Source organism: Manacus candei, unplaced genomic scaffold (genome assembly GCF_025592945.1).
Source record: "Manacus candei isolate 608988 ecotype Guabito, Panama unplaced genomic scaffold, ASM2559294v1 h1tg000020l, whole genome shotgun sequence".
Classification (NCBI taxonomy): domain Eukaryota; kingdom Metazoa; phylum Chordata; class Aves; order Passeriformes; family Pipridae; genus Manacus; species Manacus candei.
The window spans coordinates 2,253,033-2,279,903 of record NW_026138068.1 but is presented as its reverse complement, the minus strand read 5'-3'; the positions used below and the strand labels follow the sequence as shown (position 1 = coordinate 2,279,903).

The window sequence follows — 26,871 nt, the reverse complement described above, 5'->3', positions numbered from 1 at the left end:
CTCAGCCCCCAGCCTGGAGCTGAGGCAGCACTCCCAGCCTGGTTTCCTATGGAAACGAGCCGTGGTCCATCCGCCTGCGCCTGCCTGGAGGGGTTTGGGATCCTCCTTGCACATGGATGCTCCTGCATCCAGCATGGATAGAGCTGAGGATGCAGGTTCCCTCGGCAGGGACAGCAGCAGGATCCAGCCTCCCCTCAGCTGCTGCTTTCCCAAAACTCCCACCTTGGGCTCCAAGGCTGGGGGCTCCCAATGGGATGTATGAACCACCGTGGGCACGTTCCTTGGGGTCCCCCCGCTCCACTGGCACCTGGAAAATGCCCCCTCCAAGCCCATATCCCTGTTTGCAGCAAAGCTGAATGTGGGAGAAGAGTCCATGGCCATGGAAGGTGCTGCCTTAATCATGTTCAGCACAAGGTTTTCCTCTGGATCCTTTTTTAATTATCTCCTGACCTAAAGGGACTCGGTGTGTGCCACAGCCTGGAATGCTGAGGGAGAGGAATCCCCAGCACTGGGCAGGGGATGGGGCTCCCAGCTCCCCCAGCACCCCTAAAAATCCTCCCCAGTGCTTAAAGCTGCCAATAAAAGGGGTAAGGGAAAAATCCCCTCTCACCATAATATCTTTAGAGTTGTAATTTTTCTTATTCCCAGAGCCTGGCCATTTACAAATTAATTTTCCATTGATCTGACACACACAAAAAAACCCCAAACCCAACATATATGCATACTTACACATATATATCCCATTATATATATTTTTTATCTAGCTCTAATACATTTATTTATAATGCTTATTAATATTATTTATACACATTTCATCCAGACATCTCTACATTTCTATATTTCTGTATTTCTATCTATATATTTCCATATCTCTATATTTCTGTATTTCTATATATATAGTTATATTAATATTTACATTAATATTTATTTATTTATTTATTTATTCATTTATTTGTTGAATGTCTTTTTTCTCCTTGTTGGCCCCGCTCAATAACTCTCCGGCCGATCCCGAGTGCCGGGACTGGGACAACGCTGGGGATGGAGCCGGGTCCTCGTGGGGGTCCAGCGTCACCCACCGCCCGCATCCTCAGCATCCCTGCCCGGGAGCCGCTTCCCGGCACATCCTGCCTCCCTAAAAAAAGAGGAAAAAATATAAATAAATTTTAAAAAAATTGCAAACGAGGTGGCGCGGGGGCGGGAGGGAAGGGGTTAAAAGGCAGGCAGGCAGGCGGGCGGCGGAGGGAGCGGAGCCGCTGGATGGAGACGTTAAGTACCGGCGCCCGGCAGCGGCTGCGGGCAGAGCCGAGCGGCAGCCGCCGGGCCGGGCTCCCCCCGGCCGGCACCGGCACCCCCGGAGCCCCCCCGAGCGGCACCGCAGCCCCCCCGACCGCGGGGCCGGCCCGCAGTGCGCGCCCGGAGCCCCCCCGGCCCCGCCGCTCCCGGGGGCGGCCGCGGATGGAGGGACGGAGGGATGGATGGAGCGATGGACGGATGGAGGGACGGATGGAGCGGCGGCGGCCGGGCCGGGCTGGGCCCGCGGAGGGTAAGGAGGAGGTGTGGAGGGGGGGGATAAAGGGGGCTCCGCGCTCGGGGTTGGGGTGCGGGGAGGGGGCACTGCGGTAAAACCGCGGGAATTGCGGGGGGAAAAAACCCCCAAAATAACAACCAGAAAAAGAGAGGACGAACCAAAAAGCACCCCCACCCCGGGAAATAAAAAAAAGATTAAAAAAAAAGGAAATAAAAAAAAAAGAAGGGAGAAAAGCGCAACACGAAGCGGCGGGACTGGGGGGAAGGGGCGAGGAGGGGGGGACAGGAGGAGCCCCCAGCCCGGGGCAGTGGGACCCCGGCCCGGCGGGAATGTGCGTGGGAAAGGGAAATCGCGGCTGCGTGTGTGGGAAGTTGAGGTGGGGAGGGGGGACCGAGACCCCTGCTGATGTGCGGGAGCTGATGATTCCCGCCTCATCCCGGCAGGGATTTTTTCACTGTTTTCTGCTGGTTTCGGGAGGGTTTTGCTTTGGAGAGGGAGAGAGGCGGGAGAGAGCTCCCCTCTTCCTCCTCCTCCCGAGACTTTGTGCAGGAATATCTCTGCAAGGGAAATGGAGAGCAAATAAAATCTGTTCAAAAACCCCTTCTCTATTCATTTTCTTCTTTCCATATCCAAGCTGGCAACTTAAGGGAATATTTTAATATAAAGTTAAGCAAACCATATGTGCAGGGAGAGCAGAGGCTGTTGCAGAGTGGCATGAAGGTAACCTTGAGCTGAGCCTTATAAACCCTTTCCTCTGTGAAGGCAGGATTAAATAAACTTTCCTGGCAATCCAGAGCTGGGAATCACAGCCTGGCAGGGGGGGAGCTCCCAGCCCCGGGGTGACCCCCACAGCCTGGTCCTGGCCCACCTGCACCTTCTCATCCTGTGAGTGTTGTAACCTTCTCCTCTGGGGGGATTTGTGTCCAGTTATCCTTTATAAGGAGCTGTCCCTTCCCTGGGCTTGGGAAAGCTCTCTCCTGGATGAGTTGGCCCTTGGAATGTCCAACACAGTTGAGCACGAGGGGCTCCTCTGAGATGGGGTTCGTTAGTAGTTATTAGATTTTTTAATATATGTTATATTGTATATATTATTAGCAGTTATTGTGGTTTTTATAAACATTATATTATAATCTATATATTATTTGCAGGTATTGCTTTTTTATATATTGTTCTATTCTATATATTATTATAAGCAGTTATTTTGGGTTTTATATACATTATATTATATTCTCTATATTATTAGCAGGTATTATGGCTTTACATATAGTATTGTATTCTATATATTAGTCACTATAAGTTTTATATACATTATATTACAATATTCTAGATACTATTAGTTATGCTGCTCATGCACGGGCCTGGGGTGCCCAGGGAGAATTTTTGGATGCCTTTCCCAGACTCTGGAGCCCAAGGAGTCAGGTCCAGCTGCACCATCAGGGCTGCAGGTGCCTGTGTCCAGCTCAGCAGTTCCCAGGTCTCCCTGTGTTTTAGGCTCCCTGATGCTCAGGGGACAGGAAAGTTCCCTTGGAGCCCTCGTCCCCTCACAGCCCAGCTGGGGCATGTGGGTGATTTTCCTCTCCCAGAAATAAAAGGTTTGTCCTTCCTGGAGGATCTTTTCCCCAACCCTGGCAGCAGACTGGGTGCCACCAGCCCTTGCTCTCTCCGTGGCCTCCACCCCACGGGCTCCAGCCAGCCTGGAATGCTCCCTCCCCAGCACTGTCCTCTGAGGTTTCCTTCTCCATGATTTCCTTTCCCTGTTCACTCCAACTTCACTGGAGCCAAATCTCTGTTGCCACTGTGTCCCCAGGGCCACCCCTCTGCACCTCCAGGCTCCCATCCAGAGTCACACTTCCCATGGTTGAGGCAGGATCCCCTTCTGCAAGGTACAGCCTCCATGGGCATTCAGCATCTCTCCCAGCTCGGTCCAGATCCCAGGAAAATCTTTGCTTCTCCTAACCTCCATCTCTCTTGGGACTGCCAAATCCTCAGTCTCCCTGAGCTGTTCAGGGAGCTGGTTCTGCTCTGGGATAGGAATCTCTGTGCTTTGGTACCTCTGTCACAGTGTGTTGGCCCCCTCTGGAGCCAGGAGCTCAGCCTGGGAGTAGGGAAGGAGTGTGGGGCAGGAGAACCTGCTCTGTGCTGCTCAGCCAGGGGTGAGCCTGCAGTACTCATGGGAATGGCAGATCTCTCCCCAAACTGGGCCTTCCATCTCTTCCATGCAGCAGGATGCAGGAAAAGAAAGGAATCAGCCCTCCTGGGAAAGGAGGTTTTAAAGCAAGGGCTGCAAGAAATCATCCTTCTCACTCTATTAATGGGCTGCGAAGGCATTGTCTGCTGCCTGAAAAGCTCGTTTGTTAATTGCCCCAGAGCTGCCTCTAATCCTGGATTAATGAGGGCTGAGGGAAATCTCCATAGAGGAGACCTGAGTGTGGGCTTTGCAGGCAGATTTGGTTTGGTTCTGCCCCACCCAGGGGGTCCTTGGAGGGTTCATCATGGACTGAATGTGGTGGGTTCTCCCGCAGCGCCCGTGGAAGATGTTTTGGTGGAGCTGAGCCCCATGGGGGGATCACACTTCCCAGCTCCCCAGTGATGTCCCCATGGATCCCATCATGGTCTCTGTGGGATTTGTGCTGCTATAAATACCACAAGGGGTGGTCTTGTAGGTGCTGCTGGTGGGGTGCACCTGGATTTTCCCTTTGGGAAATATCCTTTTGATGCATCTCATCACCTTTCCGAATCCCAGAGCCAGGAGTGGCTCCAGTGCTCAAAACCTGGGGATAAAACCACTCGGCTGCTCTGGTTTGGCTACGGGGTTTGTTCCTCATCATTAAGCACAAGGAGAAAAACAGCAGCATCGTGGCTTTCCCTGGAACAAGGAGCTGTCAGGCTCTGGATGTGCCGGCGGCTGCGGCTCAGGGCTGCTCTGCCACTGTCACAGGGATGGTGCAGGTGTCCGTGAGTGCCAATAATGGGGTGACCAGAGAATTTGGGAATGATGAGCATCCTCCAGGGATGGCTGCCAGTCCTGGCACCACCTCTGGAAGAGGCCAGCCCTTAGATCCTAAACCTCCTCCCGCGGGACTGAGGCAGCACTTAGTCTGGGGGGAGTTTTGCTGAGCCAGCAGCTGGCTGGGATCCAGCTGTGTCTCCCTGAGGGACAGCCCCGGCCTTCCTCCCATCCTCCTCCTCCTCTCCCCATGTGAGCACACCCCCTCCCATGCAGGGCTCGGCTCACTAAGTCTGACTGAAAACCGTAACTGGATTTTGCAGCCTGGGCATAAAATACCCAGAACATAAGACACATTAAAACTCATTAGGTTAAGCCCTTTCACAGACACTCAGAATCGTCTGAGTGAATTAAATCACCTTTTTCACAGGGTTTAAATGTCCAAAGGGACATGCAAAGGTGAGAAGAAGGGGGAGAGGGAGACTAGGGAGTCAGGCTTTACGTCCCTGAGACCCCCAGCTCCGGGGTGACCTGTCCCAAATACCACTGTATGTCACCCCCATTCAAGCAGATTTCCTGTTCTGGCCTTGAAAGGAAAAACAGGGAAATCGTAGGGAAATGGAGGTTTTTCAGCCTTGCACATGAGAATGGGGTTGATGCTGGCAGCAGGGCTGCTCAGGGAGGGATGCTGGGGGTCAGCAGGGATGCAGCAGGCGAAGGTTGGGCTGATTATTCATTTTTATTGCTGACAACAGTGTGGAATCCTGCTCCCAGCACCCAAATTCAATCAGCCCTGGTACTAAACAAAGGAGCTCCCTGCTCCTTCCACAAACATCCTTCCAAAAGAAACCCAGCAGATGGGATAATGCTGATGGAGAGAATCAGATAACGGACACAATTGGAGTTGTTGCAGATGAATTAATTAAAGCAAAAATGATGTTGTGAATTTGGGTGCCTTTCAGCAGCTGGGATGGGGATCCTGGGTACCAGGGCTGTGGATCTCTGCTGTGCTGGCTAATTTACATCATTCCATGACTCCCTATATCCTCTCCCTGACCAAATCTGTGCAATACTTGGCTATTTCCTTCCCTGCCTTTGGCTTTTTAAATGATTCATGGCTTAAACTAGTTTTCTTTATGAGCTGCTTTCACACATGTGAGGGGAATTCAGCCTCCAAGAGGCTGGAACGTGTTTGGATAGAATTGCAGGTGGAGGAACAGAGTGTGAAGCAAAAAACACCCTTTTTGGCTCTGCTTGGACCATTTTGGAGCAACATACACAGAGAAAGCAGCAGAGTCGTGGAGGTGGGTTTACCTGGGAATCAGTGGCCTGAAGGTGACAGCATTTCTGTGCTTCCAGGGGCTGGAAACACCCTGGATTTGATTTCTTTTGGGAGCCACTCACCTGCCCCTGAGTAAATCCCCTACCCCATGTCATCTAATGGCTGTGGGGTCTGGGATGAGCATCCCTTTGGCAGGAATCAGCATCCTTTCTGTAGGGCTCAGCATCCCTTGGGCTGGGGTCTGGGATACCTGTGGGAATTTGCAATGCCAGCTCAATGCCATATTTAAAGATGAAATTGCTTAAATCAGCTTGATTAAACAAAATTGCCCCTCTGGGATGTGCTGCAGGCCCTGGGCTTGTGCAGCACTGTCCAGTCACCTCGGTGCGCTGGAATAACCCAGGGCAGGATCCAGCCCCGTGTTCCTGGATTTATTTATAACTCAGCCCTTGCAGAAACGGGGCTGGTGCCCTGTGGGTTCCATCCCCTGGAGAGCAGAGGCAACACGAATTGAAGGTTGTGCAATCAGCACGACCTCGTTTCTGAGGAGCTCCAGGCCTTTTGCAGCCATTAATCAATTAGTCTGGGGCAGCCCTGTCCCTCTGGATGAATGATCTGTGATCTCTCCAGAGCTGGAGCCTCATTCCCATCTGGACTTGTGACCATGGCTTTCCCTGGCCCTGGGCAAGTGCTGAGACCTTCAATAAATCTTCTGCAGAATATTTAAAAATCAGGTTTTGCCTATAAATGAAAATCAGCCACCTAATTCCAGTCCAAACCCTTCCATGGATTCCCAGCAAGGAGGAAGATTTACAAACCCCCCAACATGCTTGGAAATCCTGCACAAAAATCCATTAACAGATAGGCAAGTCCTGCCCTGGATTTACAAATCAGGCCAATACGTCCCAAATAAGAGGGTTTTCCTTGGTGGTTTGGCCTATGGAAGGGATTTAGAAGCTCCACAGGGAAGCACATGCCTGGGGATGTCTCACTGCCGAGGAACAGGATCTGATCCCGGCGCAGCTCCTTAGGATGAGCCGTGACATCTGAAAGCTGCTGAGTCAACTGTTCTTAAGCCTTTGCCCGGCAGAGGGGATGCACAAACCCATTTCTCAGCAAAATTAAGGCAGAGAGGAGCTGAATAAATAACCTTTGCTTTGATTGAAAAGCTCAGTGTGCTCTGCTGGCTCTGGGAGAGGCATCAGAGTGCTGGAGGCTCCAAGGGAGATGCCTCGGATGGTCCAGGTGTTCCCTGCTGCAGTGGAAACCTCCACGTCCAATGGCTTCATTCCCAGCCATAACATATTTAAATTTAAAGAGTACTTAAATTCTGCCTGATGCATCTCATTTGCTGCTTCTGCTTTAGAGAGTGAGAAAGGGTGAAAATCCATTTCCATGGGGTTGGAGTAGACGGCGGCAGCTTCGTCTGGGAGCTCGAGCTGCCCAGTTTCTGCCCAGCAGCAATTCCAAGCTCCCACTGCAGGACAGTCCTAGGGAGGGAGGCTGAAAGGCTTCAGGGATGCCAGCACAAGGTGCCCAGTGTCCCTGGGGTTTCATACTGGTGTTACTGGTTGGTGCCGTCACACCAGGGAGGCACGAGGGTGTGAGGCCACAGGAGCTGCTCTGTGTTGTGGAACCGAGGGTGGAGATGGAGGGACGGGGGGCTTTCTGGTGGTCCCTGCACCAAAGTGGGTGGCTTTTGGGTGACAGCAGGTCAAGGCAAACCCTGTGGACTGGGTCCTGTATCCCATGAACTGGTCCTTGCACCCCATGCTCTGGGTCTTCACATCATCCCATTTCCAGGTCTCAGCTGAAGAATTTTGGGGAGATACTGTACTGTGCACTCAAAGATGCTCAGCTGAGTGCAGGACCCTTCTCCCTCCACTCCCTGAGGTGTGGGACTGAGGTTGGTACCTGCGTCACAGCCTTCCCGTGGGACAGGGGCCCCCATTGTTGTCATCAGACTCCATCCCATCCCCCTGTGTTTTAAAGCCCTATTCTTTCCTTGTCCCTCTGATAAGAAATGCTAATGATGTGATGAAATTGGATAGTTCCATCGCCTTCTCCTTCTAATGGAATTCTTGTGTTGGTTAATTTGCTGTTTTTAATGGGCTGATTGTTCTCCTGCCCTGGGGGAACCACGTGAGCCGGCGGCGAGTTTGGCCGTGGTCAGATGTGAGGTGGTGCTTGAAGACAACTGAACCTTGGTGCCCAGTAATTGCAGAGCAATTTGAAGACAAGACCTAAATGTATAATTTATTGGTGCCTCACTCATCCCAGTCACTCGCAGTGGCAGAGACGCTCCCTCACTCATCAGAGCCCCCCTGGACCTGCACCCACCTCCCTGTGCATGGGAGGGATGGATAAACCTGGAAAATTCATGAGGATTTCCTTGTCTCCTTGGCCTCAGGACTGCTGACACCGCAGAGGGAGGTGGGTTGGGCGTGGAGCGATGCTCAGTTTGGTATCTCACTGCTGGGATGAGGATTTGGGTGTGGAGTGACGCTGAACTGGGCATCCCACTGCTGGGAAGAAGATTTGGGTGTGGAGCAATGCTCAGCTGTTTATCCCACTGCTGGGATGAGGGTTCCAGCTCTTGGCAGGAGTGTGGTGATGGGGGTCAGTGAGGAAGCAGCCTCTCATCCTGGCTGGACCCACTGTCCAGGGAAATGTTCACCCTCAGCTCTGCTGTGCTTTGGTTCTGGGTGCCAAGGGGGTCTGGGGCAGCTGGGAGGGACACCCCAATCCTGGCACTGCCAGCTGGGAGATTTTTCCAACCACACAGCTCCCCGGGGCTGGATCGATCCCATGGGATCCAATCAGAACCCCGTGACAGGGACAGAGGGTCGCAACCAAGCGAGGGCTTGGGAATAAATCCCTCCCTGGCCTGGCTGTCCCAGCAGTTTTCCAGACAGCCTTTGCAGCAGCCGACGGAAGGCCATGCTGAGGACATTGCGCTGCGCTGGCTCAGGAATGTCCCCGTTTGCTTCATTAGTTTGGATGCCAAAGTGTGTCACCACTGTCCCCCAGCCATGCCACGGGCTGGGCTGGCACCAGCGCTGCTCCCAAACACAACCTGAGTGGGATGCAGGCAGTGAGGGACAGGATGGAACCCCTGGGGACACTCCCTGCGACAGGTGACAGTGGTGATGGGGACCCAGAGTGGCTGGTCCTTCACCCCAAAGCTGCTGCACTCAGGGATGGATCCATCCCTACAATGCAGGGAGCGCAGGTGGGAGGCAGGGAGTGGTGTTGTGGGGTGCTTCCAGCATCCACATCCATCAGCTCCCAATATGCCCAGCCCCTTCTGGGATTGATGCCAGTACTGGGAGCATTGGTGCTGATATTGAGAGCATTGGTGCTGATACTGGGAGCATTGATGATGACCCTGGGAGCATTAACACTGATACTGGGAGCACTGTTGCTGACACTGGGAGTGTTAGTGCCAATATTGGGAGCGTTGATGATGATACTGGGACTGCTGGTGCCAATACTGGGACCACTGTTGTTGATACTGGGAGCATCAGTGCCGATACTGGAAACACTGATGCTGATACTGGGAGCACTGGTGCCAATCTGGGGAGTGCTGGTGCTGACACCGGGAGTGTTGATGGTGATACTGGGAGCACTGGTGCTGGCTGTATTTGCCACCCTCACTGCCTGTGAGGCAGCCAAAGAGTCGGAGCCAAGCCCGTTATCTCCCACAGACAATCAGCAGGAGCATTAATGGAATATATGCAAATGTGCAGTAATTGACCTGCGACTCCACGGTTCATGATGGAGAAGGATGAGCTCCAGATGCTTAAGGAGTCATTTAAGCTCCTTCTTTATATGCTGCTCTTCCTTGCTGAGCCTGGCAGGCTCCAGCCTGGGAGGGGAAGAGGGTGGGTGGCAGTGGGAACACTGGGGAGTGGGGACAGCCCCCCAGACATCCTGTTTGCACCCCAAACCACCTCATGTTCAGCTCCAGCAGGTGGGTTTGTTCTGGCATGGAAGGGGAAGCTGTAAGATTCCTGTCCAGGGCCAAGCACCCTCAGGTCCGCTGGACCACTGGGCTGGGGATGTTTGCCCTCTGTGGTGGGGCTGGACCACCCTCCCTGCCCATGTCAAGGTACCACCTGTTCCTGTGTCCCGCACAGAGGTGCCTACACATGGAAAAGCCCAAATGCCAATCTCCTTGCTGGGCTGCTACTCTGAGTTTCCTCAGCCTTTACTCAGGCCGTTTTGGCTCCAAGGGAGTGGGTGGTGTGGGTTTGTGCCCACCACTGCTCGGCCCCTGCCTGGCCCTGAGCTCCACCGAGTTCACCAGGCAGAACCAGAGGTATTTGAATAACCACTGTGGGAACCCAGATTAAAATATTGATGTATAATTCATGCCATATGTTCCACCAATATTTTTTATTTAATCAACTGAAGACAGATGGCAGGAACACGGAGGCCATTAAACTAATGGTACTTTGTCTTTCCATTTATTTCCGTCTCCTTTCCTAAAATAAGATGAGACTGTGACAGGCAGCACACCCTGGGCATGAGACCATCCCTGGCACACTGATGTGTCAGCAGGATGTGGTGGCACTGCCGTTTCCCATGTGGTGTTATCCCAGGAAGGAATGGAGCAAATTTTCCATAGCTGGGGGAAAAATACAGAGGAATGTCATAGCTGGAGAAATCCCATGAGGATTCCCATGAGGGAAGTCCAGCCTGGCTGGGCTGGAGGACATTGTCCCTTCCCTGGGCTTGCCTGTCCTTCCTGTGCCAAGAGCCACCAGGGATGGCCCTGGGTAGCCCTGGTGTTCCCAGGGCAGTGGGGGGTCCACCGCAGCTGGCAGGGTGGGAACGGAGATGGTCCTGGCTGGAGGATAGAGGATGTCATGGCCAAAGCCTCACTGGGGGCATGAGGGGCTGAAACACAGGCACAGGGAGAGTCACACATGGATGTCATGCTCCCACGGGATCTCCCAGCCCTGGGATGCCAGGTGCCGGAGAATCCACTGGCAGCATCCTCCTACCCTGTTGTCCATCCATGGATTTCACTTGGAGTGCTGGTGAAGAGATGTTTGGATCTAGGGGTGAAATGTGCATGTGTGTGCGTGTGGGTGCAGAGCTCATCCTCCTGTGGGTGAAACTGGGAATTCTGCACATGTCCCAGAGCTGTTCTGGAGCTCCTCTCCTGCACAACAAGGCAGAGACCTGTGGGCTCTGTGGTTTGAGTTCAACCCCACACCCCTGTACCCACCAGCATCGCTCCCACTGCACCCAGTTACCTGTTTGGGGGAGGTGGAAATGCCCCTTTCCAGGGCTGGAAGGCAATGGAGAGCCTGGGTGTCCTTCCTCACCCCGCAGAGGGGGAGGGACCACCATCCTCCCCGTGTCCTGGGACACTTTCCTGAGCGTGCCTCTCTCTGTTTGACTTGCAGGTGGAGATTTCTTGCCCTGGGAGTGAGCTGAATGGGGCTCCCTTAGACAAAGGGTCCCAGTCAGCATTCCAGGCTCCAGACGCGTCCAGGGACTTTTCATTCTTTGTCTGAAAGGGCAGCGGTGCCGTTCCCATTAGAGCGATGCCTGACGGAGCCGGTGCCTCCGGCGAGCGAGAAGCTGCGGCAACCGATCGGCTTTCAAATCACCTTCAAACCTCGATTTCCTCAACATGATCCCTCCATCGGCCCAGTCTCCGAGGCACAGCCGGGGGGCTTTGCCGGGAGGAGAATAACCCGGTGACAGCCAGCGCTGGAAAAGCCCCGGGCACGACGAGGGGGCTCAAAATCCACCTTTCCCAGCACTCCAGGACTTTTTAGACTCGGGCAGTAGCTTTGCACGGCCTCACCCTGCAGCCCTCACCGTGATTTCGGGGCACCCATCTGCTCCCTAGGATCCAGCACCAATCCTGAGGGGGTGAAGCCCCCCTTGGAGCGTCCCTGGGGCCGAAGAGCAGCTTCCCCGCGGCGCCGGCTGCCGGGGGAGGGATGAAGACGCTATGGCCAAGCTATTACTAAAACTCCAGCGGTACTTTCGGCGGAAACCCGTGAGGTTCTTCACGCTGCTGGCTCTGTACCTGGCAGCCGGCAGCTTGGTTTTCCTGCACTCCGGCTTTTCCGGGGAGCCCACGGTCCCGGGGAGCCCCCGCAGCCCCGCGGGGGGCGAGGGGCCGGGGCTGCCCTACCTGGGGGTGATGCAGCTGAGCCGCGGCTTCAAGGCAGCGGCCACGATCCCGGGGAGGGTCCGGCGACACGGCCCCTGGTTCAAAAGCACCTCCAAGGAACCGGCGGAGAGGGGAAAAGCCAGGGACAACGGCGGCACCCGGAGCCGGGCACTCAGGGGCAGGAGCGGCCGCGAGAAGGAGGAGGACAGAGGTAAGGGCTGGGGACACACGTGTTGGGGGGGTGGTCCCTTCTTTTTGCCTTTCCTAAGGGAACATCATGAGCCGGGGCAATGGTCACTGAGCTGGTTTGGCTGTGTATGCCTGCCAGGAACACATTCCTGAGGACGCACCACCAGGAATTGTGTATTTATTTATAAACTATGTGCATGTGCTATTCGAGCGCTGAGGTTTTCCCCCCACATCCCAAGGGACTCCCTGGGGTGCAGCACCTCACTTTGGAGACCACCAGTCCAGAGGATGTTTCCAGAAGGATCTTCTTCCTCCTTCCCTCTCTTCCCAAGTGCCAATAATCCACTTTTATTTTTCCATCTTCACTCTCTCCCCCTTGTGCATTACCAAGCTCCAAGTTGCCCCTTGCTTTTTGGGGGTGCCAGCTGAGGGGGTGCTTCACCCCACCTTCCTCCCATCTTTGGCTGTGCCAGAGGCCAAATATGATTTTCATTGTGTTGGCTCTAATGAACACAAACCCCAGATTTATGGGCTGTTTGCACTGTTGGGGTGTCAAGGCAGAGGTTGGCTGTGATTCCCATGCAGGCATGGAAGTGCAAACAGGGCTGGGATTTGGACTCTGGCGTCAGGAGATCCCTGCCTGGCTGCTGCCTGTGGTGTCTGAGGTGTTGTCAAGTGGGTCCATTATTAATGACCAAGGATAAGCGAATGTAGTCATTCCCATCGATTTTTAAAATGCCATCTATTTATCCTGCAGGCAGCCGTACACAGCTGGAGCTGCACACTCCCATGGAATTCAGGTGGCTGGGAGCTGCCATCCTGTCAGGTTTGGCATCCCTGAGGTTATCCAGCCCTCTGGCACCCATGAGCACCCAGTGCCAGTCACCCAAACACCCCCTGTGTCCCCTCTCTGCTCTGCAGCCCCACTGGGGAAGGACCACCTCTGCCTGTGGCTGCTCATTCCCCTCTCCCAAGGTCCAGGGTGTGGGAATGCATATCCATGGGGACCTCTAATTCCTGTAATGGTTGCACCAGTCCACACCCCAAATCCAGGCTTGCTCCAGAGTTGCCTCATGGGCTGGGCACTTACAATTCTCTGAGCATCCCAGGCTGGGAGATTCAGCTTTCTGGATTGTTGATGGGGCAGGAGGTGTGGATGGAAGAAAGCAGGAACCCCCAACCCCGTGGTTTCACAAGGGTCCAGGCTTGGTCCCCCCCAACCTGGGCTGATCCTAGGGCATGAGGTGCTCCTCCTCAGCCACCAGCCCCACAGCAGGTAAAGTCCACCATGCATGATCCAGGCTTGGAAACCAAAGTAAAAATATCTTGAGGTGTTTACAGGACTTTCTCCTGCTAAAACGAGCTGAAGATGGTTCCCCTTTTGTATCCCTGTGTTGAGGGGTCTCCGGGGGCATTTCAGTGGTCACGTCGCTCTTAATGCAAATTGACATTTAGTGAATCCCAAGCAGATGGTCCCTGAGCTGTCAGACACCATAAGGACCCCAAGCAGGCTCCAGTCCAGGCCATATGCACCGTGTCCTCCACAATTAACCCCGTCTGGCACCACCACCTCCTGTGCCCGACCACAGGGGACAGTGACGGGATGCAGGGCTGAGCTTCAATGGGTTTAGCTGCTCCCATGTGGTCTAGAAACATCATTTCCCCCTTTTTAATCACTCCATGAGCATCTGGGCAGCTCCTGAGCAGGATGGTGTGGAGAAATTCTCCGACTTGAGAAATCCCACGTGCCCGCTGTGCCTGGTGTGCCAGCAGGGCTGGGGGAGCCTCAGGGGATGGGCTGAGCACCCCTTCGCTCCCCTGCTCTTCTCCAAAGCACCGGGATATCTGGCAGGAGCAGGCGGATTTAATGGTGCTGGTAATTAGGCAGGGGACAGCTTAACAAGGCGGCTGTGGAGGCTCTGCCACGTGAGATTGTTCCAGAGGGAATACGGCTCCGAAAGTCAGCTCTGCTTTCCTGAGTGTGATGTGCGGCTCCCTTCTCCCTCCTCCTCCTCCTCTTCCTCCTCCTCCCTCTGCCGGCAGCGTCAGACCTGCCAGGGAATGGCTTCAGCTCATCTGCTTCCCCATGGGAAGGAGCATCCCTGTGGGAATGTGCATCTCCTGCCTCAAACCCGGGAGAATTTCGAGGCAGTGAGGCAGGGGAAGCAGGCACTGTCCCCAGCCCTCAGCCACATCCATCCCTGTCTTTTCCTGGACATTTCCAGCCATTCCCAGCTATGACACACAACCAAGCAATGCCATGAGGAAAGGGGGAGCAGACACTCCAGGCACGCAGCCAGAGCCATCCCTATATCCCTAGCTGCTGGAAGAGTGGGATGTTTGGAGAATTTAATGACAATTGCTGTGTTGATCTGTCTGTTCACACCCTTGTTTCCAACGTGCTCCAAAATTCTTCCTGATTCCATGTGAGCCGCGTGCTGGGGCAGCCCCCCCTCTCCTTGCAAGCTGTGCTGAACCCACCGCCCGCCTCTCAGCATCAACCCCTTCACTTCTGCCCTCTTATGTCCCTAATTATTCCAGTTGGCTTCCCAATAAGTAACAGCACACATATGTCAAGAGCAATGGATTGAAGGTAATGCACATCAGTCACCAGCTCGGTGCAAGTGACTGGAGAAATCCTGCCCCTGCTGGATCTGTCAGGGCTGGAATGCGCTGACCAGCCAAAACCTGCCCAGCCCTGAGGAAACGCCACGTTCTGCTGGGAGTAATTGGGAGCAATGAGTTATGGCCTTGGTGGTTAAAGTTATCAGACACATTTCTCTCTGTCTTCCTCCTCCACCTTCCCCCAGGCTGGCTTGGGAAGGTTATTGCAGCACTGGTGGGGAATGGGGAGGCCTGTGTGGGGCACGCCATGGATGGGGTGTGCTTGGTGAGCTGGGTCAGATGTGGAATGCAGGGAGGAGGTGAAAAGTATTATCCCACAGCGTGGTTTCAAATTGGAGTGGCACAGATTAGATATATGGAACAAATAATTCCCTGTGAGGGTGGTGAGGCCCTGGCACAGGTTGTCCAGAGAAGCTGTAGCTGCCCCATCCCTGGAAGTGTCCAAGGCCAGATTGGATGGGGCTTGGAGCAATCTGGGATAGTGGAATAAAAAGTGAATTACTGCTGTTATATTCACTGAGGTTGCACACCTGGAACAGGGAGTGAGGTGAACCGGACTGGTTTGGGCTTCCACACCAGTTCTGCCATCACTGCTGGGCCAGTAAGACCCAGCCACTGGTCCCAAGTGCTGCCCTCCCCTCTCCCTGGAGCACCCACTGGGTGTCTGGCTGAACAACCTCTGCCAGAACATGTTAATGGACACCTCATTAGCTGATTACTGATGGCTCGTCCCACAGCTCCCATACCCCGTTCTCCTGGAGCAGCAGTGGCAGTGAGGACACTGAGCATCCCTGGTCCAGCTCCACATCCCTGCACTGATCTAAGGCATCTTCTCGCAGCAAACACTCGGGTGGGAGCAGGAGCAGGGCACTAACGAGGGTGCTAATGAGGGCACCTAATGAGGAGGCTGAGCAGGGACAGCTCGTGGGCCATCTCACCCCTAACAAGAGCCTACAGCCGGCACGGAATGTCGCCGCAGGCACGCAGGAGATGGCTCTTTGTGCTCAGGTTATTGGGAAAGGCTACATTTATCAAGTAAATGATTTTAGTGTGACTTCATTCAACTCTATTCCCTCTCTCCTGGCATCTTCATTTACTCTCAGCACAGGCATCAGCCTTTACTTTGCCAAGTGTCAGTGCTGGACAAACATCCTCTGCTCCCAGGCTGGGGCTGGGGAAAATGAGCCGCTGGCTGAGGAAAATGTGTGTTAAATGATATTTCTCCAGTCTGTCCAGCCCTGTGCTCCCAGCAGGGCAGGGTGAAGGGGATGGGTTATTTTCCTCTGTAGCTCATCTTTTGGAGCAGCTTTGCTCAGCTTGGAGGCTAATGTGGAGGAAAAGGACGAAGAGGAGAACCCTCAGTGCAGAGCCACAGGATTCCTTCTATCCCTGAGGGTGTTCCTGGGCATTAGACACCTTTCCCTGTTTGTTGTACCCAGAGCACATGTTTCCAAAGCAAACAAAGAGGGTACAATGCGGCACATCCCTATTTAGGGAATAATCAAGAGGAGGTGGGAACGGGTGGGCTCAGCCCCAGTGGGTTCTTACCCCCCTCTCCTCTCTCCACCCCCAGCGCGATACATCGGCTGCTACGTGGACAACACTCGCCAGCGGACCCTGCGTGGGATGTCCTTCTTTGACTACAAGAAGATGACAGTCTTCCGTTGCCAGGACAACTGTGCCGAGCGGTAGGGCAGGGCACTGTGTCTCCAGGAATCCCTGCACACCTTCTCCATGAATCCCTACACAACATGTCCATCAATCCCTGCACAATATCTCCATGAATCCTTGTACACCATCTCTGTCATTCCCGGCACACAGAATGCAATGCAATAATAAGATAGGATAGGATGGATTGGAATAAGATATGATAGGATTGAATAACAGGATAGGATAGGATAGGATAGGATATTTTCAGTTGGAAGGGCCCTACAATAATCACTAGCCCAAAAATGAACCCTTGGGATGCAGCGCTGCTTCCGGCACTGGCCATGAGCAGGCTGTGGCACAGATGCTCCTTCAAAATCCCCAGGGAGTCCCCTGTCCCCCTCTCCACAGGGGGTATCCCAGGAATGTCTGAGCCCCCCATCTCCCTCTCCACAGGGGGTACCTCTATGCAGGACTGGAATTTGGCGCCGAGTGCTACTGTGGGCACAAGATCCAGGCGTCGAACGCCAGCGAGTCCGAGTGTAACATGGAGTGCAAGGGGGAGCGGAGCAACACCTGTGGTGGGATCAACCGCCTCTCCATCTACCGCCTGGAGCTGGCCCAGGAATCCGCCAGGAGATGTAAGTCAGCGGCATCCACACAGCTCCTGGCTCAGCCCTGGAATGGGGGAACCCCTCGCGGTGCTGGGGGGGTGATCCTGACATCCCTGTGCCGTGTAAGCCGGGTCGTGGCTCGGTAGAAGTGGTTTGAGAGAGGTTCAGGTCTGGTGGGGGGGAGGTTTGCTCCTGCAAACCACAGGAATCCCCCTGTGAGGAATGCTGCTGGATGGGGCAGGTTGGAACAGGGAACCCCAAGGACCCCAGTGGAAATTCAGGGCATTTAGGGGACTTCAGGACACGATCTCTTTCCTGACCATCAGTGCATTCAGTGTGTGCTGCAGGATGAAGGATGTGCGGGAGCTCTAGACAGAGCCGAGGGTGCTCCCTGTCAGAGTAGCTCGTTTAGCTCCCAATTAGGCAGCTCTATAATTACCCACATTTGCTGTTTGTCTTTCCTCATTCCCAAACAGTGGGAAAGAGGGTGGAGCAATTAGAGTTCCCATCACCAGGAATCCGCAGTGGGGCTGAGGTTGCCCAGGTACCGGGAGTGGTGGGATGGGACCCCTCAGGGCACGGATCCCGGAGGGGACCAGCCCAGCCCCAGTCCTGCAGTCCTCGCTGTTTCCACCCCTCCTGCAGCCCGGGATCACCGAGTTGATAAAAATAGCGAAGCAAAAATAAACCCGACTTTGCTGCCGGGGTTTTGCTCTGATTTTGCACCGTAAGCAGCCGGGCGAGCGCGTCAGCCAACGCGGCTGCACCGCCGGAGGGGGCCGGGAGCCGGGGAAAAGCCGATGCTGTGTCACGCAGGGGCTCCTGCTCTCGAGCCTGGGGCACACAGGGTGGCAGTGGTGCCATTTTGGAGTGCAGTGATGTCATTTTTGGGGTGTGGTGGTGTCATTTTTGGGGGGCAGTGGTGCCAGGGTCACTGTGGCCTCTTTCCCCCGCAGATGGCAGTGCCATATTCCGAGGGTGCTTCCGCCGGCCGGACAACGTGTCCATCGCCCTGCCCGCCAGCCAGCTCATGCTCAACATGTCTGTGGACAAGTGTGTGGACTTCTGCACTGAGAAGGTACTGGGGCAAAGATGCTGGAAGGATGTTGAAAGAGTGCTGGAAAGGGCTGGAGTGAGCTAGAAGGATGCTGAAATGATGCTTGAAGGGTGCTGGAATGACAGTTGAAGGGTTCTGGAATGGGCTTGAAGGACAGTGGAACGGGCTGTAAGGGTGCTGTAAGGATGCTGGAATGATGCTGGAAGGGTGCTGGAATGATGCTTGAAGGATGATGGAATGTGCTGGAATGATGCTGGAAGGGTGGTGGAATGATGCTGGAGTGGCCTGGAAGGATGCTGGAGTGGCCTGGAATGATGCTGGAAGGATGCTGGAATGGGCTGGAAGGAGGCTGGAATGGCCTGGAATGATGCTGCAAACCAGCCCGCACTGCACAGTGGGACCAGGTCAGCGAGGACAGGTATGAGAGGCAGAGGAAGGATCTGCCACGGGGAACAGGGGCAGTGCCACTGGCTGCCCTCCGTGTGCCCATCCCTGCAGGAATACCCGCTGTCGGCCCTGGCAGGGACCTCGTGCCACTGCGGATTCCCCACGACGCTGTTCCCGCTGCACGAGCGCGAGGACGAGCAGCTCTGTGCCCAGAAGTGCCCTGGGGAGGAGTTTGAGAGCTGCGGCACCGCCGACTTCCTCCTGGTCTACCAGACCCAGGTGCAAGGTGAGCTGGGACAGGCAGGGACCACTCCAGCACCCTTTTCCCACTCCCTTCCTGGGAATGCCGGAGGAAAGCGAGTGTGAGCTCACAGCATCTTCCATTAAAAATTAGCATTTCTTTGAATTTCCTGGGAAATCGGTCCTCCCCTGAACAAACAACTGTAGTTACTGCCTGACTCAGCTGCAGGGAAGAACAGTTTTCCATCTGCCTCTGGCAGGATCCCTCCTTGCCAGGGCTTTTCCCACCTCCTTGGCACTGGCTGGTGAACCCACAGAGGGTTCACCATCCAGAGGGGATGAGCTCCAGGGAATAATATGGGGGGGAAGAAAACTGTAAGCAGGCAGAAATTCCCCAGGATGCTGCACAGAGAGGGCTCCTGTCCTCTGGCATTGGGACCATGGAGACAGGGAAGCACAGGGAAAGGGGAAAACTTTTACTGGGAGAGGAAAGGGCTGAAGGGAGCAAGTGAGGACCCAAATTCAGGTGGTTTTGGTTCAGAGCAGGTCAGTCTTGTCACGATCCCGCCTTCAGTGTTTGAGGCCATGCTGGAAATGTTTGTTCATTCATCCATATAAAAAGCAGGAACGTTGCTAGGCACACGCATCCCTGTTACTCGCTCTTCTCTAAGGATGCAGGCAGCAAGGAGCTGGTAATGGCAGAGAACTATCTTCTCCTTGGGACTTTTTGGGGCATTTAGGACTCCTTGAGGTGTTCAGGACCTTTTGGGATGTCCCTGTGTGCTTTGGGCAGGGCCTTTCCTTGTAGCATCCACCTCCTCACTGCTGCTCCTCCATCCTCCCGGGAGGCAGTGGGACGTCCCTATAGGAAAACCATGTTTCCATGACACATTCCTGATGTGCCACGACTGATTCTCACTGCAGACAACCGTTGCATGGACAGGAGGTTTCTCCCCAGCCGAGCCAAGCAGCTGGTGGCCCTGGCCAGCTTCCCTGGAGCTGGCAACACCTGGGCACGGCACCTGATCGAGTTGGCCACCGGCTTCTACACCGGCAGCTACTACTTTGATGGGTCTCTCTACAACAAAGGTGAGGGGGGGGTGTCATTGCTGGGAGTGCACCAGTCCCATCTGAGCTGGGAAAGGTCCTGGTGACATCCCATGGGTCTGCAGGAAGGGTCTGAGCGATGCTGCTCCATGGGGTGGTTGGACTGAGGGTGTCCTGGTCAGATATTAGGAGGAAATTGTGAGGGTGGTGAGGCCCTGGCAAGGGTTGCCCAGAGAAGCTGTGGCTGCCCCATCCCTGGAAGTGTTCCAGGCCAGGTTGGACAGGGCTTGGAGCAACCTGGTCTAGTGGAAGGTGTTCCTTTCCAAGGGGGTCGGAATGAAAGCTGTAAGGTTCCTTCCAACCCAAACCATTTTGGGATTCTGGGGTTGTGATAACCCACTTCATTGCAAGGGGAAGGAAAAACACCAGTTCCCCCATTTTATAGCCTTTTACAACAGTTTTATTTGTGGACCTTGAAGATTTCTCCCGCTCCTCCTCCCCTCCCTGCACCTTTGAGAGGAAATCCTCTGCTCCTCCTTGGCTGTGGTGAAGCTGGGATCTGTGCCTGGGGTACTCACAGAGCTGTTGGGGTACCCCCTAAACCCCTGCTTGCCCAACACCACAGGAATTCCTTTGAATTTGCCAAACCCAGCCTTCCAGAGATGGAAATACTCAGCCCTGATTGAGGGAGCGCAGACTGTTCCAGCCCCTGGCACCCGGTCCAGGGTGCAGCCACATCTCAGGGAGCGGAGCAACCCTGGGAAAAAGCCTTGGCTGGGTTTTGCTCACCCACCCAAGTGTAGGTTATGTGTTAATTCCGTGTCAGAGGGGCTGGGAGGTATCCAGGCAACTGGCAGGTCAACCAGCACAGCCCTGCGTCGCCCGGCACGGCCCAGAGCAAATTACACTTCTATAATTGATGTCATACAGCTCCTTCCAGCTCATCTCCCCCTTGGCTCTGCTCCAGGTGGTTGTGCTTTGCAAGGATTGGGAGGGATGCTGGACTCAGCCCTGATGCTCCATGCAGGGCACAGGGGGTGGTGGTCCCCTCTCTGGACCCCTCATGGCATCACCACAGCCCTGGGCTCCTCCACAGCCCCACAAAAAGGGGGGGTTTCCCCCTTCTTAGTTTAATGGGAGAGTTTAAATGCTGTGGTCAGGGAGATTATAGCTATAAAATACGTTCTCGACCCTCAAAAACAAGCACAAGAGCTGAGCATGGCCGGGGAGATGCAGCTCTGAGCGGCCCCCGTGCTGGTACCCACCCTCTCATGAATTTTATGTGACTCATAAGTTGGGCAAATGAATGATTTCCATCTGGGAGAGGGATGTAAATCCTCCTTCACGCCCCAGCTGCTTTTATCCAACTGTACTTTGCAACCTGATATCTCTGAGTCGTTCCCTTTCACAGAATCCTGGGATCATTTGGGTTGGAGAGGACTTGAGATCATCGAGTCCAACCATTCCCCCAGCACTAACCCATGTCCCCACGTGCCACATCCATGTGGCTTTTAAATCCCTCCAGGGATGGTGACACCATCACTGCCCTGGGCAGCCTGTGAAGGGCTGGACATCCCTTTCCATGAAGGAATTTTTCCTAATATCCAACCTGAACCTCCCCTGGCACAACTTGGGGCTGTTTCCTCTTGTCCTATCGCTTGTTACCTGGGAGAAGAGATCGAGTCCCACCTGGCTCCACCCTCCTCCCAGGGAGCTGTGGAGAGCAACAAGGTCCCCCCTGAGCCTCCTTTTGTCCAGGCTGAGCCCTCCCAGCTCCCTTTTATTATTCCCACTGGGCTCTGTCCCAGCAGGATTCAAGGGCGAGCGGGACCACTGGCGCAGCGGGAGGACGATTTGCATCAAGACCCACGAGAGTGGCCAGAAGGAGATCGAGTCCTTCGACTCTGCCATCCTGCTCATCAGGAACCCCTACAAGGCCCTGATGGCCGAGTTCAACCGCAAGTACGGGGGACACATCGGCTTCGCCGCTCACGCCCACTGGAAGGGCAAAGGTAGACCAGGGGCTGGGATCTGATGGGAGAGCTCCAGCCTGGCCACCAGAGCTGGGAAGTTGGTGGTAAAGCCCAGCAGAGCCCAAGTTGGGTCTCCACTGGGGAATCCTGGGCTGTGCCATCACTTTGGGGTCACTATGTCCATCTCCTGACATGACCCACAGCATCGTCTTGCATGGCCGAGGGCTCCCGCGCTGGGTGGGATGGGGTGGGATGGAATGGATTAAAATGGGGTGGGATGGGTTCAATGGGATGGAACAGATTAGAATGGGGTGGGATGGGACAGGACACGATGGGATGGAACAGCAGGACCACACTGCCCTGGGTGGGGCCAGAGCAGGGATGGGCATCTCCTGTCCCCAGTGTCATCAGAGGGAGTGGTGGCTGTCACAAGCCCATCCCTATGGACAAGGCGGTATCCGGGTGGGATTTCCGTGTGCCCGGCTGCTCTGGAGCCACCACCTTTCCCATGCACAGGCATGTTGTGCAGGCTGGTTAATTACAGCAATTTACAAATTGCTGTTGTGGGATTGACTTCATTGGAAAGAGTTAAAATATTTAGCTTGATTGAACATCTGCTACCCTTAATTCTGAGTTTATTTAAGGGGAGCTTTTGCTGCTGTGGCTGTTTTGTGTCTGGATTTTGTTATCTCCATGTGCTCACAGAGCCAGAGACAGCCCAGCCCTGCTCTCCCCATCCCATAAAACCAGGAGGGAGTGATATCCCCCAATCCTTGTCTCCCTGCGAAAGTCCCTGGGCTGCCATTGCCCCACCATGGTGGGCCAGGAGCCTCTTGGTAGATTTTATCCCTATCCAACTGCACATAGAGCTGGAGAGGGGATGTGGGACCTTCACTCCAGCACCACAGGGACCATCCTGACTCATCCCAATCCCAACTCCCTCCCCAGCCTGTCCCCTGCCTCATGCCTCCAAGGGGAGGGGCAGGCCAGGCAGAGGGGACCATTCCCTCTGCCCAGCACCATTCCATTTGAATGTGCAACAAAATACATCACCAAATTCTTTCTGGAGGATGTACAGCATAACTAGGTTAATTGTCAGAACTTGCTGGGAAAGATGGAGATTTTCCATTGTTTGGTAGGTGAGCCCCATTTTGCTGATCCCATCTGGGCTCAGCCTGGCTAGACTTGGCCATGGAGGAGGAGGGTCCCATCTGCAGTCTTCCCTGCAGCCCAGCTATCCAAATAATTTCCTTCTTTCAAGAACTAATTTGGGGGCAAATTTGGGAAAAAAAGCACCATGACCTCTCTCCAACCTCACCCCCAGGTGCTGGTGCAGGGAGAGGGGATTTCCTTCCCCCCCATTCCCAGCCCTGCAGAGGCCAAACTCCCGTTTGGTTCTATGACGTTAATTTTACGATATCCCTGGAGCGGTTCCAAAGCAAAGTTTTATGTGATATGATTACACAAGGTGAATTGTCCTGGATCTGCTTAATGAAACAGATCCTGTGTTTAATGATTCCTCAGGGAATTAAACTCAGCTCAGCAATTAATCAGGCATTGGTTTTGTGGGAAGGACACGAGGAAGAGGCCGATGTCCGGAGTTTTTATGTGTTGTGGATGGGTCTGTGTGGCACCATCAGGAGAGCTGTGGCTCATTATTGATGTTTCCTTACCCCTTTTACCACCAGGTTTCTGTGGGAGGATCAATTAGCCAGCAGGATAACTGAGAGATCTCAGCAGGGGTGTGGGAGGGCACAGAGCACACCCACCCACCCACTGTGTCCTCTGCTCCTTCTTTCCAGAGTGGCCGGAGTTCGTGGCCAACTACGCGCCGTGGTGGGCGACCCACACCCTCGACTGGCTGCGCTACGGCAAGAAGGTGCTGGTGGTGCACTTTGAGGACCTGAAACGGGACCTCTTCGTGCAGCTACAGCGGATGGTGGGGCTGCTGGGCATCACTGCCTGCGAGGACAGGCTGCTCTGCGTCGAGGGCCAGAAGGACGGCAACTTCAAGCGATCCGGCTTGAGGAAGCTGGAGTATGACCCCTACACCCCCGAGATGAGGAAGATGATCAGTGGCTACATCAAAACAGTGGACACGGCTCTGAAGCTCCGGAACCTGTCGGGGGTCCCGGACGATTATTACCCGAGATGATGGTGATGATGGCGGGGGGACCTGACCCTGCTCCCGGCCTCTGCCTAATTCCACCCAGTGGGTGGCTCTGCTTTTAATCCTCCATCTGCTGCTATAGCTGTTGATCAACTCCCTGCATGAGCGACGAGTGGTCCCCAGCCAGTGCTGAGCTTGTTTGGCCATCACAGACCCCGGCAAGGCGGCAGTGCCGAGGGGACACGGGTGCCTTCACCACCACAGGGTTCCTGCTCCATCCCACTCCTGTTCCGGCTGCCACAGCCCTCCTTGGAAGTGCAATGGGTTTTATCTGTGGTCCTTGGAAGTGCCCTGGGTTGTTTGTGGTCTCCTTGGGCTGGCTCAGGGACACAGGCCATGCCTGACGGACCCGGTGCCACTGGAGCTGAGCTCCCAGGGGTGGGTATCCCCAAACTCCCTTCACTCCATGGCCAGCCCTGGGAGGCATCTGCTTGTCCCTGGATGGAATCCATCAGCCTTAGGCCAAGGGGTGGTATTGCGTGGGTGTTGCTCCCACGGATCCCATCATTCCAGATGGGAATCAGGAAGGCTGTGCTGGGGAGAGTAATGTCCCCATACAAGGTGGCTGTGCCCCCATGAGCCAGCCCTTGGCTCCCTTGGCTCCCTGGAGCAAGGCTGCATTCCCCAGTGCTGCCCTAGCACCAGGCAACATCTCTGCTCCAGCCCTGGAGGAGTCCATGACCCCCACCTGGGTGGCTACAGGTGGGATCTCCCCCCTCCATGGGGATGATGCTCAAGAGGGGGACGTTGGCCCTGGACAGAAGAGCTTTTGCAACCCAGGAGCTCATCTGTGCCTCATTTCAGGAGCTCATGAGCCAGAACAGCCCCCCAGCAGCAGTTTTGGGGGCCAGGAGCTGCAGTGGGGAGCAAACTCTGGGGCTGAGCTTTGGGGGGGCTGAGCCCCCCTGAGCCCCAACCCAAACCAAAGGATCCCGTGGGCACAGGAAGGTGCCGTTTCCAGGCTGGCTTTGTGCAGAGCTGCATGTGATCCCCAGCCATCCCCTCATCCCACGCTGCCCTCCCAGCCTGTCCCTGTCCTGGCTTTGCCCCAGACAAGCTCCCCCAGTATTCCCAACTTGTGAGTTCCCTTTGGATGTAGGTGCAAAAGCCATATATTGTACGCAGCCTTTTCTAGATTAGATGTTGAACAATTGGCTTTTAACTCTTGATCTTGATAGAAACACAGGCACAGGTCAAATCGAGACACACCGCTCGATCTATATTTAAAGAGAGAAGAAAATTCCGTGGAGAAAAAGGAGAATTTAAATAAAAATATATTTTTCTAATGTGCTTGAGGAGCAAACACGGGCTGGGGGGCTCCTGCTCCCTGTTTCTTTTGCACGGAGGTGGGTGAATGTGTTCAGAGGGAGCAGCTGCCCTGGTTTTAACTCTTCCCTTGACAAATGGCTGGAGGTTTTTTGGGAATGGAGCTGAGCCCACGCTCCTTCACTCACGGCAGCCCCGGGGCTGTTTACCTCGGTCAGAACAAATCCTCAGGTCAATCCAGCTATTAAAGGAGAGACTTTGTTGCTATTCTGCCTCCCCGTGTGTTTGTGGGGCCACCTGAGCACCCCCCACCCATCCCAGACCAGGGTGTCCCACAGGATACAGCTCCTCTCTCCCACCTTTAATCCCAACAATGTGATTTCTGTATTTAAACCACTGACAACACAACCAAAGGGGCTCCTTCTTGGGAGCTTTAGTACCTTTAGAGTGTCCTTCAGCACAGGTTTGTTGGGGTCCATGGGGAGATTCACTGCAGACTTTATTCCTGGTGCCTCCCAACCTTCCTCAGCGCTGGAGCAAGAGCAGGTTCGGTGCAATTTATTCCTTATTTCTGATCAAGAGTTGGTGAAATCCCTTTTTTTATAGCAGCACTGGGTGTGCAGTGATGAAGACACACGTCAGGCGTGATTTGTTCTGACAGGCCGTGGCTGCCAAAGGGGCAGCGTTCCCTTCCGCCCCTCGGAAATAATTAACCCCCAAAAGCCAATTAATCTCGGAGATAAAACAATTAAGAGCTGACATTGCGTGCAGCCAACATGCTCAGAGCCTGGGCTGCAGCTTGTCAGGAGAAGGAGGGGCGTGGGGAGGGGGACCCCACATCTGCCCCACCGCCCCCACAAACCCCTTCCCAACCCACGGCAAAAGGATTGATGGAGCTCCCTGAGCACCAGCAGATTCAATTTCCCTCTTTTATTTTTCCCTCCTGCCTTTATTGCGCCGCAATTGCTTTTTTTTAAATTAAATTTGCGCTGAAATGGAGCACTTGGAAGTCATTAGGTCCCTGTCAGCGTGTGCTGCACATCTGGATGCACCTCTGGATTAGGGGGGGGTCCCTCCTTCCCTTCCATCCCACTGACGCAGGAACAGCTTCTCCCTCCTGCCAGGAGCTGCTGTCCCTGCATGCACAGAGCTGAAGCTTCATGCTCTCATTTATTTTTATTTATTTATTAAATGCCTGGTTATATTTTTACCACGTGGGACTGGCACGCACTAATAAAATCTCCATTCCCCCTGGAAAGAGGAGCCAACCATCCTTCCTGCATCATTTTCCTGTGCAAAGCTCTTGACATTTAATAGCCTCCCTGCTCGGCTGCCTCTGTAATGCCATTAGCCCGGGGTAGGCAACACTCAGCCTTTCCATGAGGACTGGAAAAGCAGGGAATCTTTCTGCTTGACTCAGCCCCAGCGAGCCCTGAGCAATCCCTGGGTGGGCACAGCCATCTCGCCCGGCCCCACGTGGGGTTGGGGGGATCCTGACCCCCCTCCCTGGATTCCTGCACTGAAAATCATCTATTTCCATCAATCTCTCATCCCTGGGAGTGTTTCCCTCCCTCCCGGTCCTGCGCTGGCGGAGGCTGCAGCATCCTCCCTCCTGGGCTGGATGGGTTTCTCAGCGGTTGCTGTGGCAACGGCGGCTGCACCAAAACCGCCTGCATTTCCCCCAGTTCTGTGTGGGTTTTGTGCTCAGCGGTCCCTGCAACAGCGGCTGCACCAGAATCACCTGCAATGCCCCCAGTCCC

At 54.6% G+C, this 26,871-nt stretch overlaps 1 protein-coding gene across 2 annotated transcripts; it reads left to right on the top strand.

The window, feature by feature from the left end:
- Positions 1 to 1,407: 1,407 nt before the first annotated feature.
- Positions 1,408 to 26,871, top strand: WSCD2 (WSC domain containing 2). 2 transcript variants are annotated; one of them, XM_051785488.1, is made up of 10 exons: positions 1,408 to 1,543; positions 11,175 to 12,107; positions 12,843 to 12,911; positions 16,284 to 16,398; positions 16,814 to 16,998; positions 17,928 to 18,049; positions 18,527 to 18,701; positions 19,580 to 19,744; positions 21,514 to 21,714; positions 23,478 to 26,871. In XM_051785488.1, the coding sequence occupies exons 2-10, from the start codon at positions 11,732 to 11,734 to the stop codon at positions 23,828 to 23,830; spliced, it is 1,761 nt and encodes a 586-aa protein (XP_051641448.1). In that variant the 5' UTR covers positions 1,408 to 1,543; positions 11,175 to 11,731; the 3' UTR covers positions 23,831 to 26,871. The 2 variants fall into 2 exon arrangements, with proteins under 2 accessions (XP_051641448.1, XP_051641447.1); XM_051785487.1 differs by lacking the exon at positions 12,843 to 12,911 and having other exon boundaries at positions 23,478 to 26,870.